The sequence below is a fragment of the Manis pentadactyla genome, chromosome 1 (assembly GCF_030020395.1).
Source record: "Manis pentadactyla isolate mManPen7 chromosome 1, mManPen7.hap1, whole genome shotgun sequence".
Lineage (NCBI taxonomy): Eukaryota > Metazoa > Chordata > Mammalia > Pholidota > Manidae > Manis > Manis pentadactyla.
The window spans coordinates 206,079,714-206,094,331 of record NC_080019.1 but is presented as its reverse complement, the minus strand read 5'-3'; the positions used below and the strand labels follow the sequence as shown (position 1 = coordinate 206,094,331).

Genomic DNA, 14,618 nt, shown 5'->3' with positions numbered 1-14,618 from the left:
TCTTTAAGTAACTACATTAAGACCACTCATTACTGTACTGTAAACTCCCTGAGGTTAGGGGCCATGTGTGGTTCACAGTTGTAACCCCAACACCTAGCACAGTCCTTAACATAAAGTATTGTATTAAAGAGTTAAATGAGAGGTAGATGAGGCCTGGATAAAGAATCTTAAATGTCAGAAAGTGAAGTGTAGGTATTATGCTTTGGCAAGAGGCAAGTGTTCTGGCTAAAGAGGCAACAAGGTAAACAAATCTTGAAAGCAAGGGAATATGGACCATGTAGAGGAGTTGAAATTCTCTCAGCACTTGAATTAGGTAGCATTCGTATAAGGTCTAGAGCCTCTTTGGTTTTGGCTACTTTTCTTTGAGCTATAGCTTTAACATCTCAGAATTTATGTATCTCCTAAGAAAGTAATGTCTGCTGTCTGACTTTGCTCTACTAAGTAATTTCACTGCAGAAGACTTTGGTCAGAATGGTTTCCAAAAGAAAACGGTCAAAATCTGAGGATAAAGAGAGCCTCACAGAAGATACCTCAAGTAAGTATCCAGTCATTTGTTGCTTTATTACCTGTAGCAAATGTGTGAGGCACTTAAAGAGATAGAAAGTTCTGGGAGATAGCAGAGCTTAATGGTTAGAACATACAGCATCTACCAGTAGGAGATTTGGGACTGAGTTTCTGTCTCTAGTTTCATATATGACTTTGGGTATGCCCACAGTCTCTGAGCTTCTTATCCGTAAGAGGACTTAGTATTGTAGAGCTTATCTACTGTATGTCATCTAGGTGGTGGGACACAAAGATACAACATAGTACCTATCCTTTAAGAGAGCTTATGGTCCCCTTTCTTCCCCTAAAAAAATTATGATTCAGATAAATGCTATGATAGTGATGTATAAAAGAAAAGCATTGCATTAAAGCAAACATACCCTGACAAACTGTGCAGACTCTGTCCACATGAGAATGTGGTTGACAAAGGCCCTATGAGTTTCTACTCTTTCAATTATTATTATTATTATTTCACATCTACCCTATTAAGGCAATTCTGACTTGTTACATCAGTAAGGGAGAAGAGTAGATAATCAAACTTAACTTCAAGTACTAGTTTATTTTTGTTTGTTTATTATGTTTTTATCTCATGGGTTGAAAGCCTTTGGATGAAACCAATCTGGGCTTCACACTCAAAGATATGATGCAGGAGAACCTGCCTCCTTTCTAACCCTATATTCAGATCATTGGTTCTCAAACGTTGATGTGCATTAGGATTATTACCTGGAGAGCTTGTTAAAAATTTGGACTCCCAAGCCCCATTCCTGAGACTTTGATTCAGTAGCTCTAGGATGCGACCCAAGAATATGCTTTAAATAATCCTCTTAGTGATTCCAATGCAATGGTTTATAGCTTGAGAGACCCTGACTGCTTTAGAATTTGGGTGGACAATATTTCCATAGTTATTCTTACTAGAAGTGGCAAATTCAAATGAAAACTTAATAGGTAAAGATCATTGTATTCGTTGATTGTTTTGTTTGGAAGGCTTTATTACTGACCACTGTTGGAGTGAAATTTCATTACAGCATCAGCTCCAGTATAATTAATTCTTCAGGAACCCATAAACTTTTCCTCTTAGGATTATTATTCTAGGGTTTACATTTTAATCTTTGCTTACTATATGTCACATTTTTGAAAATTTGTCTATTTTCAGAAGCTGGGAAGCAACCACTTTCCAAAAAGACAAAGAAAACTAATGTTTATAATGAAGTTGAAGAAAACGATAGTGTCTTTGTAAAGCTTCTTAAAACATCAGGATTGATTCTTAAAAGAGGAGAGAGTCAAAATCAGCTAGGTAAATTTTAATTTAAATCTTTTCTCTGCGCATAGTGAAAGGCTTAGAACTCAATCATGGATTTTTCTAAATATAGGCAGGGAAGATCAGAAATGGGACCACCAAAGGAATGAGGGGTTGGATGAAATTGACAAAGGTGAAAAAAAACTGGAATGTTTGATACCTTGATATGGGTGATTGTTACATGAGTGTATACACATGTCAAAATCTATTGAGCTGTACACTAAGATTTGTGCATTTTATTATATATACCTCAATTAAAAAATTAATAAATGAAGCTAAAAAAGGAGTGAGAGGAGGGAAGGAGGAAATAAAAAATTAAAAAACAAACAAATGGAAGCACCATCCATCTTGAGATGGGTGAAATTGAAATTGCTTTTTGGAGAATATTAAGTCTTTAGCCCTGATTAATGTGTATTAAGTAAAGTACTTCTAATCCTTTTTTTAAAAATTAAGGTATCATTGATATACACTCTTATGAAGGTTTCACATGAAAAACATTGTGGTTACTACATTCCCCCCTATTATGAAGTCCCCACCACATACCCCATTACACTCACTGTCCATCAGCATAGTAAGATGCTATAGACTCACTACTTGTCTTCTCTGTGCTATACTGTCTTCCCCATGACCTCCCTACATTATTTGTGCTTATCACAATACCCTTTAATCCCCTTCTCCCTCCCTTCACACCTATCCTCCCCCACCCATTTCCGTGTAGTAATCGCTAGTCCATTCTTGGGTTCTGTGAGTCTGCTGCTGTTTTGTTCCTTCAGTTTTGCTTTGTTACACTCCACAAATGAATGAGTCATTTGGTACTTGTCTTTCTCCATCTGGCTTATTTCACTGGGCATACTAACCTCTAGCTCCATCCATGTTGTTTCAAGTGGTAGGATTTGTTTTCTTCTTATGGCTGAATAATATTCCATTGTGTATATGTACCACATAGACTTTATCCATTTATCTGCTGATGGACACTTAGGTTGCTTCCATTTCTTGGCTATTGTAAATAGTGAAAATATAAACATAGCAGTGCATATAGCTTTTTGAATCTGAGAACTTTTATTCTTTGAGTAAATTCCTAGGGGTGAAACACCTGGGTCAAAGGGTATCTCTATTTTTAGTTTTTTATGGAACCTCCATACTGCTTTCCACAATGGTCGAACCAATTTACATTCCCATCAACAGTGTAGGAGGGCTCCCCTTTCTCCGCATCCTCTCCAGCATTTGTCGTTCCTAATTTTTTATGTTGGCCGTTCTAACTGGTGTGAGGTGATATCTCATTGTGGTTTTAATTTGCATTTCCCTGATAATTAGTGATATGGAGCATCTTTTCATGTGCCTGTTGGCTATCTGAATTTCTTTTTTGGAAAAGTGTCTGTTCAGATCCTCTGCCCATTTTTTAATAGGGTTATTTGCTTTTTGGGTGTTGAGGCATGTGAGTTCTTTATATTTTTTTGGATGTTAACCCCTTGTCGGATATGTCATTTATGAATATATTCTCCCATACTGTAGGACACCTTTTTGTTCTATTGATGGTGCCCTTTGCTGTACAGAAGCTTTTTAGCTTGATTTAGTCGCATTTGTTCATTTTTGTTTTGTTTCCCTTGCCTGAGGAGATGTGTTCAGGAAAAAGTTACTCATGTTTATATTCAAGGGATTTTTGCCTATGTTTTCTTTTAAGAGTTTTATGGTTTTATGACTTCCACTTAGGTCTTTCATCCATTTTCGTTTACTTTTGTGTATGGAGTTAGGCAATAATCCAGATTCATTCTCTTACATGTAGCTGTCCAGTTTTGCCAACACTAGTTGTTGAAGAGGCTGTCATTTCCCCATTGTATATCCATGGCTCCTTTATCTTATATTAATTGACCATATATGCTTGGATTTATATCTTGGCTTTCTATTCTGTTCCATTGATCTTTGGGCCTGTTCTTCTACCAGTACCAAATTACCTTGATTACTGTGGCTTTGTAGTAGAACTTGAAGTTGGGGAGCATAATCCCCCAGTTTTATTCTTCCTTCTCAGGATTACTTTGGCTATTTGGGGTCTTTTGTGGTTTCGTATGAATTTTAGAGCTATTTGTTCCAGTTGGTTGAATAATGTCATTGGTATTTTGATAGGGATTGCATTGAATCTGTAGATTGCTTTAGGCAGGATGGTCATTTTGACAATATAATTCTTGTTACCCATGAACACAGGATGTATTTCCATTTATTGGTTTCTTTAATTTCTTTGATGAGTGTCTTATAGTTTTCAGGGTATAGGTTTTTCACCTCCTTGGTTAGGTTTATTCCTAGGTATTTTATTCTTTTTGATGTAATCGTGAATGGAATTGTTTTCCTGATTTCTCTTTGTGCTAGTTCATTGTTAGTATATAGGAATGCAACAGATTTCTGTGTGTTGATTTTGTATCCTGCAACTTGGCTGAATTCAGATATTCTAGTAGTTTTGGTGTGGATTCTTTAGGGTTTTTTTATGTACAATATTATGTCATCTGTGAACAGTGACAGTTTAACTTTGTCCTTGCCAATCTGGATGCCTTTTATTTCTTTGTGTTGTCTGATTGCCGTGGCTAGGACTTCCAGTACTATGTTGAATGAAAGTAAGGAGAGTGAGCATGAGCGTCCTTATCTTGTTCCTGATCTTAAAGGAAAACCTTTCAGCTTGTCACTGTTAAGTATAATGTTGGCTGTGAGTTTGTCATATATGGCCTTTATTATGTTGAGGTACTTGCCCTCTATACCCATTTTGTTGGGAGTTTTTATCATGAATGGATGTTGAATTTTGTCGAATGCTTTTTCAGCATCTGTGGAAATGATCATGTGGTTTTTGTCCTTTTTGTTGATGTGCTGGATGATGTTAATTGATTTTCGAATATTGTACCATCCTTGCATCCCTGGAATAAATCATACTTGGATCAAGATAGATGATCTTTTTGATATATTTTTGAATTTGTTTTGCTAATACTTTGTTGAGGATTTTTGTATTTATGTTCGTCAGGAATATTGGTCTGTAATTTTCTTTTTTTTTGTGGTGTCTTTGCCTGGTTTTGGTATTAGAGCGATGTTGGCTTCATAGAATGAGTTTGGAAGTATTCCCTCCTTTCTACTTTTTGGAAAACTTTAAGGAGGATGTGTATTAGGTCTTCACTAAATGTTTTCTTGATAAATCTGGCTAGGGGCTTATCTATTTTGCTAATTTTCCTGAAGAACCAGCTCCTGCTTTCATTGATTTTTTTCTGTTGTTTTACTCTTTTCAATTTTATTTATTTCTGCTCTGATCTTTATTATGTCCTTCCTTCTACTGACTTTGGTCCTCATTTGTTCTTCTTGTTCTAGTTTCAGTAATTGTTAGTTTAGGCTGTTCATACAGGATTGATCTTCTTTCCTGACGTAAGCCTGTACACTTCCCCCTTAGCACTTCCTTCACTGCATTCCACAGATTTTGTGGTGGTGAGTTATTGTTTTCATTCTTCTCCATATATTGCTTGATCTCTGTTTTTATTTGGTTATTGATCCATTGATTATTTAGGATTCATGTTGTTAAGTCTCCATGTGTTTGTGGGCTTTTTTGTTTTCTTTGTGTAATTTATTTCAAGTTTTATACCTTTGTGGTCTGAGAAGCTGGTTGGTACAATTTCAATCCTTCTGAATTTACTGAGGCTCTTCTTGTCGCCCAGTATATCATCTGTTCTTGAAAATGTTCCATGTGCACTTGAGAATGTGTATCCTGCTTCTTTTGGGTGGAGTGTTCTGTAGATTTCTGTTAGGTCCATCTGTTCTGATGTGTTGTTCAGTGCCTCTGTCTCCTTACTTATTTTATGTCTGTCTCCTTACTTACTGATCTGTCCTTTGGAGTGAGTGATGTGTTGAAGTCTAAAATGAATGCATTGAATTCTATTTCTCCTTTTAATTGTGATAGTATTTGTTTCAGATATGTAGGTGCTCCTATGTTGGGTGCATAGATATTTATAATGGTTATATCTTCTTGGACTGACCCCTTTATCATTATGTAATGTCCTTCTTTGTCTTTTCTTACTTTCTTTGTTTTGAAGTCTATTTTGTCTGATACAAGTATTACAACTCCTGCCTTTTTCTCCCTATTAGTTGCATGAAATATCTTTTTCCATCCCTTCACTTTTAGTCTGTATATGTCTTTGGGTTTGAAGTGAGTCTCTTGTAGGCAGCGTATAGATGGGTCTTTTTTTTTTTTTAATCCATTCAGTGACTCTGTGTCTTATGATTGGTGCATTCAGACCATTTACATTTAGGGTGATTATTGATAGGTGTGTGCTTATTTCCATTGCAGGCTTTAGATTCGTGGTTACCAAAGGTTCACCAATAGCTTCTTTACTATTTAACAGTCTAAGTTAACTTAGTATGCTACTTCAAACACAGTCTAAAGGGTTTTTATTTCCTTCTTTTTCTTCCTCCTCCATTGTTTATGTATTGGGTATCATATTCTGTACTCTTTGTGTATCCCTTGGCTGACTTTGGGGGTAGTTGATTTAATTTTGCATTTGCTTAGTAATTACTTGGTCTGTTTCCTTTACTGTGGTTTTATTTTCTCTGTTGACATCTCTTTAGCTTTTGAAACACTTCCATCTATAACAGTCTCTCCAAAATACACTGTAGAGATGGTTGTGGGAGGTAAATTCTCTCAACTTTTGTTTATCTGGAAATTGTTTAATCCCTCCTTCAAATTTAAATGATAATCTTGCCGAATAAAGTATTCTTGGTTCCAGGCCCTTCTGCTTCATTGCATTAAATATATCGTGCCACTCCCTTCTGGCCTGTGAGGTTTCTGCTGAGAAGTCTGATGATAGCCTGATGGGTTTTCCTTTGTATGTGAACTTTTCTCCCTCTCTGACTGCTTTTAATAGTCTGTCCTTATCCTTGATCTTTGCCATTTTCATTATTGTATGTCTTGGTGTTGCCTTCCTTGGTCCCTTGTGTTGGGAGATCTGTGCACCTCCATGGCCTGAGAGACTGTCGCCTCCCCAGATTGGGGAAGTTTTCAGTAATTACCTTCTCAAAGACACTTTCTATCCCTTTTTCTCTCCCTTCTTCTTCTGGTACCCCTATAATGCGTATATTGTTCCGCTTGATTGGTCACACAGTTCTCTCAATATTCTTTAATTCCTAGAGATCCTTTTTTCTCTCTGTACCTCAGCTTCTTTGTATTCCTGTTCTCTAATTTTTGTTTCATTTACTGTCTCCTCTGCTTCATCTAATCTGCTTTTAAATCCCTCCATTTTATGTTTCTTTTTGGATACTATATTCTTCAAAGTTTCTATCTCTTTCTTGAATTTCTCTGTGAGGTCTTGAATATTTTTCTGTATCCCCATGAGCATGTTTATGATTTTTGTTTTGAAATTTCTTTCAGGAAGATTGTTGAGTGCAGTTTCACCTAGCCCTCTTTCTTGTGTTTGTGGCATTTTGGTCTGAACCAGTTTTCTTTGACATTTCATATTTGTAGGTGGCCCCCTCTAATGTCCAGAATCTTTACTCTCTGGAGCTGCTCAGCCCTGGAGCAATGGCAGGGGTCACAGGTGAGCAGTGCTGGTGCCTGCTGGGAGAAAACAGCTCTTTCCTGCTTTCCAGCTTCAGTGACTGCCTCCACTGCTAGGGTCCGTGGTCTGAGCATGCAGGGAGGAGCCTCCATGCTAAGTCCTTGTAGGTGCCATATGCAGGGCCTCCCTCTGTTTGGCCTGGTGCAATGGTGGGGGTCAGCCAGTTTGCAAGCTGGTGTCAGCTGGGAGGAAGGAGTGTCAGGTTATGTACAGTGCTGGGGGGCCTCAGAGTTGTGTTCCCAGCCACTGGGATGGACTGCCTGAAGCTCCTGAAAGTTCCCAACCTGCTGGACTGAGTGCTCCAAGATCATTTTGCCCACCTGTCCTTTCTCCTGAGCAGCAAGCTGTACAGTCTTTGCCATGTTAGCAGCTCTCTCACTGTTAGGAAGTCTCTAAGACTGCCCACCTTTCTTTTGTCCCAGAGCAGCCGGTTGTGGGTGCCTGTTCTCCACATGGAGATGGAATTTCAATCTGAGTATTCTTCCTGTCTTAGCTTTCCAACCCCACTAATCTCCAGAGCACCATGTAATGTGAGTTCGTGCTCCCAGAGCAGATCTCCAGGGCTGGGTGTTCAGCAGCCCTAGGCGTCAACTCCTTCCCTGCTCTGTTTCTCTTCCTTCTGCTGGTGAGCTGGGGTGGGGGAAGGGCTTGTGTCCCGCCGGATCACAGCCTTACTAGTTTATCTTTTTCTGTGAGGTCTACTCTTTTCCCCAGATGTAGGCAGTCTGTTGCTGCGTTCTTTCCTGTTGCTCTTTCAGGATTAGTTGTATTTGCTATATTTTCATAATATATGTGGTTTTGGGAGGTTGTTTCTGGCTCACCTCTTATGCCGCCATCTTTAAGCCAATCTCCTTAATCCTTTTTTCTTAATGTTATATATTAGGAATAGTTTGTGTATAAAGTAGAAAAAAAATAGTAGTGACAGTGTAATTAAATTTGTATCAGAATAATTCCAGAAGAAAATTTATAGAGCCATTTAAGGCCCTGATTTTGGGCATAGATTATTCCATCCTGCTAAGGTATGGCATGCCATTTTTAGAACACTTAGTAACTATTTTCTATCAAAGCCAAGTCTGTTTTCCTGCATTTAGAAAGTTTGACTCTGATATTAGGTTGAAAATATTTTTATTGACAAAACAAAACAAAATGAATAAAGTAACAGTAGACTCACAGACATTGAGAAGTGATTGGTGGTTCCCATGGGGGAGCGGTTGGGGGAGAAGGTTGGGGAGAGTGAGAGGGATAAAGGGGCACAAAAATTCTCAGTCATAATTAAAGTTGGTCACGGGAATGGTAACACACCATGCAGAATATAGTCAGTGATTCTGTAACATCTTCCTATGTTGACTGATAGTAACTGCACTAGTCAGGGTGAGGATTTAGTTATATGGGTAATTGTTGAACCATTGTGTTCTTAACTTGAAACCAATATAGGATTGTACATCAACGATAGTTCAATTAAAAAAATGTATATCTTTATTGGTTTCATTAAACACAAAACTTAGGTCTCTAGGAAAGTAAAACTATGGTAGGAAGTATTAAAGACTCTGGTGAACAACTGTTCTTCTTTCTTTGTAGCTGTGGATCAAATCATTTTCCAAAAGAAGCTCTTTCAGACTCTGAAGAAACATCCTTCTTATCCTAATGTATGTATTTTTTCCTTGATACTTTTGCTGTTGCCAGCAGTGCTCTGGATTGGGAATTTAAAGACACTGATACAAAGTTGAATGGGCCAGAATGATTTTTAGCTAACCCACAGCAGTGTTAAGCTAAAAATCTTACTCTTACCTTTTTTTTTATGTTATTAAGGTAATAGAAGAATTTGTTAGTGGCCTGGAGTCTTACATTGAGGATCATGCCAGTTTCCAGAACTGCCTTTTGTCTTGTGAGCGTCTGCAGGATGAGGGAGCCAGGTGTGGAGAAGAGGCGAGGAGCCCTGTTGAAATTTAGTCTGTTACACTAAGTGGTTTGGGGAAGGAGGGGCAGAATGCAATTTCACTTTTGATTTATAGCTTCCTTTTCCTCAGAGTTCTAACCTAACCTTTAAATTATTAAATTTACAGTTATGAGACTAAGAAACAGTGTTTTCTAGAATGTGTCTCACCTGTTTTGATAGAACTTTAACTCCTACTTTTTCCTGGCTTAAGAGCTTCTACTTGTGTTCTGTATTTCTTACCTAACAGGATAGTTTCTCTTTAAAGATTATTTATTTGACCAATTTTATGGAGAAATGATAATAAAAACATTAAAACAAGAAAAACAAAATAGAAAAGAAGTATCTTTTTTTTTTTTTACAGCATTGGTGCATCTTACTCTAAAAGCCTCATTAAATTGCTTTTGGGGATTGACATACTACAGGTGAGACTGTGCCACTTTTTCTGTGAACATTGAACAGATGTGATTGGTGGTACATGCTCCAGTGTAAGTGGCTGGAGCATAGGGTGGGTTTGGCTTAGTGGGAGAGTTTGGGTTCTTAGCAGTTTATCATAGCTCTTTTGCTGAAATGTGTCTGGTAAGAGCACTGTCCGCATCTTTGGAGTGAGCTATTCAGCCCAGTACATCTTGAAGTCTCATTAATTCTCTCAGCCTCTAATTCCTGTTTCATAAAGCTTCATCCTTTGTGCTCTGGGTACCTTGTATATTTCTACCACGTTCACATCTGTGTTCTTAACATTTAGCTCTTTATTAGCTTGATTTTGCCTTTTTCTTCCTCCTTTAGTTTAATTTACTAAGTAGGCAATACATTGACACATTTTAAACATCTCAAATTTATAAACATGTTTATAAGATGGAAAGTCTCCCTCCCACCCCATCCTCCACATTCTTCCTCTCCTCTCCCACTGTTAATATTCCCACACTCTTATCCCTTCCTCTTCATTGGAAGTCTTGAGTATAATTTAATTATCCTGAATCTAAGAGCCCTCTTATTCCTTTAAAATCATCTTTTCTTGCAAACTATTTGATAATCTTGAAAAGTCTGTGTTTAATGGGTTAACAGTGGTCAGTCATCATATTTAATAGTATTTTGATTATCTGATTATTTTAATATTGCCTGGATAGTCATTTTGCAGTTTTTTAGGAGACAAATTGTTGATATCTTTGTATTCTAACAGCTTGTATTCAGAATATAGACAGCATTCATGTGGACATTCTTATAGTAAGGATTTCAATTATAACACGGTTTTGCCTCCAAGAGTTGGAGAGAACTAAGGCTAATTATACATTTCTGTTGTGTATTTCAAGACTGTTTCCTAACTCTCTCTGTCTTCTCTTTTAGCCTGCCATTATCAAAACCTTATTTGAAAAGTTGCCAGAATTTCTTTTTGAAAAGTAAGTGGAGTTATTCTGGAATGCTCAAAGTACCCCGCTGTACTTAAGTTTCTCTCTGAAAAGATTACTCTGAAACACAATTCATTTCTCTGAAGATCGTATTTATCATAACACTGGATTCTTTATTAAGGTATTATTGATACACACTCTCATGAAGGTTTCACAAAAAACAATGTGGTTGTTACAGTCACCCTTATTATCGAGGCCCCCCCAAACCCCATTGCAGTCACTGTCCATCAGTGTAGTAAGATGCCACAGAGTCCCTGTTTGTCTTCTCTGAGCTACACTGTCTTCCCTGTGACCCCACACACACCATATGCACTAATCTTGATACCCCACAATCCCCTTCTCCCTCCCTCCCCACCCGCCCTCCCTCACCTCTCCCCTTTGGAAACTGCTAGTCCCTTCTTGGAGTCTGTGAGTCTGCTGCTATTTTGTTCCTTCAATTTTGCTTCATTGTTATACTCCACAAATGAGGGAAATCATTTGGTATTTGTCTTTCTCTGCCTGACTTACTTCACTGAGCATAAAACCCTCTAGCTCCATCCATGTTGTTGCAAATATAACACCAGATTCTTAATTGACTAGTAAAATTATACTGGGGTGTCTTTCTTTAAAATTTCATCTACTTATAAGACTGTATATTCCTAGAAGGATACACAATAAAATGGTAATAGTGGTTGTCTCCAAGAAAGGTAGCTAATTAGCTAGAGTCAGATATTCTTTGAATATTGTTTTTTACCTTTTGACTATTTTAGTTCACGTGTGCTACCTTTTTTAAAAATTTACTTGAAAAAATAAGAAAAAAATCATCAGCCAAATAGAAAAGTAGATAAAACTCATGAACAGACAGTTCATGAAGAAATAATAAAAGAGCATCAAACATTTTTTTAATGCTCAATTTCATTAATCAAAGACATATTTAAAACAATACATTTTTTCCATTCTCAGGATTTCCCTTGTTGAGTGTAATAAACAGATATGCTCATACATATAAATAGGTTCAGTCACTCTGAAGGGCAGTAGGTTATGTGTATCAAAACCTTAGATTTTGCATACCCTTTGATGTGCAAGCATGTCCTTTTAATTATCCTAAGGTAATAACTGAATGATGATAATAATGAATAAGGTTACTATTTAACAAAAACCTGTAAATGTCTGAGATGTTAACAAAAACCTGTAAACGTCTGAGATTGGTTAAATAAATTAGGCATATCCCTACAGTGGAATATTATATGGATGTGTTAAAAATTATAAAGGACTGTTTCATACTGCAAATTAATTGGGGGAAAAAAGGTTTCAAATAGGCATTTACAGTTCAGCCCAGCATTTAAAAAGAATGTGACATACCTGTAGATGCATATGCATATTAATAGATATATATAGATGATGGAGTTATAGGTCACTTTTATTTCTTCCTTTTTAATAGGTGTTTTTTCAGGGTCTTATATATAATAATAGTAAACTTGAAGATTTATCTTTAAAAATTCATGTTTTGCTTGAATTTCTCAAAGATGCTTTATGTCCTGGCTAAGTCTTTTTCAGTAGTTAAATTTGACTAGTAAACAGAGACCAAGATTCTGTCAAGAAAAGGAACTGGAGTTGGTCTGAAACTTGAGATATAGGAGGCTGAAGGGAAGGTGAAGACTGTCATTTTGAGTCAACATTTCTTCATCCAGAAATGGTTTTCAGTGCTTTCACTAATGTATTCTAATTTAATCTTTTTTGTTTCCAAAGCAGTGTATGGCTGCCTTTTTCAGTACTTACTGCATTGGTATACTTCGTTTTTTTACTTTTTAAAAATACTCATTGTATTCAATTTGTTAATGTTTATTGCCTTTGTTTTTTAATTGTTTACATTATTATTAAGAGATACTCCAAACCTTTCTTGCCCTCTCTCTAAACCTTCCCTGGATATAGCCTCTGTTTACAGTTTGGTGTGTCTTCTTCCCGACATCTTTCTCAGCAAGTACAAGTATATGTCATGCTTTTCTTGTATCACCTATGTGGCTACAGCAATGTGCAATGCATAATATGTGTTCAGTAAATGTTAACTGAATGACTGAAGTGTTTTGTACAGTATTAATGCTTGCCTATGTATAGTTAGAAAGGCTAAAGTTTCTTGTCTTCTCCCTGTAATGTATCAGAGTGAACAGTGATGGAACCAGCATGCCTCGACTCATCGTCAGTCAGCTCAAGTGGCTTGACAGAGTTGTGGATGGCAAGGTGGGCTTTAGGAATTTTTCTATCTCTTGGATTTAGAAAGTGTGTTTTTCATACTTAATCAAACTTGGAGTTCACAGAGTTTTTTTTTTCCCTTTCTAAACAGAAAATGCACACTTTCCTATCTATCCATTCCTTTTTTTCAGCTTCCATATTTTGAGAATCATGGGTATTTTAACCCTTTACGTTTCCTCACAAAAAAGTTTTTCTAATTATAACTAGATACAATTTATTAAATAAATATTTGGAAATAAATTAGTTTTTCAGAGTAGAGAGGTTACTATGTTTTACTTCTTAAAAGTGACAAGATCCCAAGCCATCCTACTTAACAGCAAATGCCTTAATTTGACTACATATTGCAGGAAGTTTCCATAAGTTTTTGCAACTATATGATTTGTCATTAAACGCCTTGGTAAAATTGAATGGTTTAAGCCTAGTTTGAAGGCTTATTTCTTTTCAGAGTTCTTTAAATCATTATACAAATTTTTATTGGATATTCCAAGGGAAAATCTTTATTTGAAAAAACATGATGTTCGGAGTCTCATCTGGGCTGAAATTTGGGTCTGCCACTTATAAATTGTATAGACTTGAGCAACACATATCCCCACATTTTAAAATGGGAGTTGTCACACAAATTTCATAGAGTTGTGAAGATTAAAGTATGTTTCAGACTTATTAGGTAATACACCATTCACTGTACTTTTTTTCTATATACCATCCCATGTGAAAATTTCTGGGTTATTTACCTCTGAATTTAGGCTTTGAGTTTGAATGTGTATGTTATCATATTATGCACGAAATAATTCCATCTCTGTATTTCACACTAGGAAGTCTTTCCCTTTTCTGGGTAATGTGCTATAATTCTTATAGTGTCCTCCACTGCAGGATCTCACCACCAAGATCATGCAGCTGATCAGTATTGCTCCACTGTACCTTCAGCATGACTTTGTTACAAGCCTACCTGAGATTGTAGGGGATTCCCAGCATGCTGATGTGGGGAAAGAACTCAGGTGGGTGAGCACCCTATTGCCATCCTAAGCCGATGGCATTTTACATTTTTGTAAGTATGGAATGAGTAGTAGTAATGTGTTCCTTTTTATATATGAGTAAGATAGGAGATTTGTTTTTTCGAATAATGAGTATATATGTGAGAAGACCCATCTACTTTTCTTAAAATGGTACGCCTGTTGTGAATATGAAATGTGGCTTATATGTATATATATATATGACATATAAACCTATACAGATAACATAAATACAATATAAAAATATACATACTTTTGGTCTGTGACTACTTAAACTGATCCCTTTGTTTTGCTAGCATTTCCTCCTCCCAAGGGTTCCTCAGTCATGATTTACGTCTAAATCATTTTTGGAGGCTATTGAGCTTCTACATTCTTTGGTCCCTAAATGATTCATTCTCATGCACATCACTGCATCAGACCCATTGCTGAGACCCCTTGCTTACTGACATTTACATGAAAAATAGTAATTGGGGCAGAAGTTAAGAAGGGGAGAACAACATTCTTGCATAAAAGTGTTTCTGTTTTAGTGAGACTTCTTATCCTAGAAGTAGTTTAAATTTTTTTAGTTTGTAATACTTCCTTTTCTGTAGTTTTCTGCAAAGCTACCTCCAAAAATGTGCAGTATTT

General features: G+C 36.7%; 1 protein-coding gene across 4 annotated transcripts in view; it reads left to right on the top strand.

Moving 5' to 3' along the window:
* FANCD2 (FA complementation group D2) overlaps nucleotides 1-14,618 on the top strand; it is a 71,982-nt gene that overhangs the window by 1,281 nt on the left and 56,083 nt on the right. For 3 of the 4 annotated variants that reach the window (XM_057506731.1, XM_036923473.2, XM_057506740.1), the window contains exons 2-9: nucleotides 443-535; nucleotides 1,697-1,837; nucleotides 8,992-9,059; nucleotides 9,223-9,326; nucleotides 9,711-9,771; nucleotides 10,691-10,743; nucleotides 12,891-12,969; nucleotides 13,837-13,976. In XM_057506731.1, the coding sequence (XP_057362714.1) occupies nucleotides 472-535; nucleotides 1,697-1,837; nucleotides 8,992-9,059; nucleotides 9,223-9,326; nucleotides 9,711-9,771; nucleotides 10,691-10,743; nucleotides 12,891-12,969; nucleotides 13,837-13,976 (710 nt within the window). In that variant the 5' untranslated portion in view covers nucleotides 443-471. The remainder of the gene's footprint in view (nucleotides 1-442; nucleotides 536-1,696; nucleotides 1,838-8,991; nucleotides 9,060-9,222; nucleotides 9,327-9,710; nucleotides 9,772-10,690; nucleotides 10,744-12,890; nucleotides 12,970-13,836; nucleotides 13,977-14,618) is intronic. The other variant, XM_036923474.2, reaches the window with a different exon arrangement.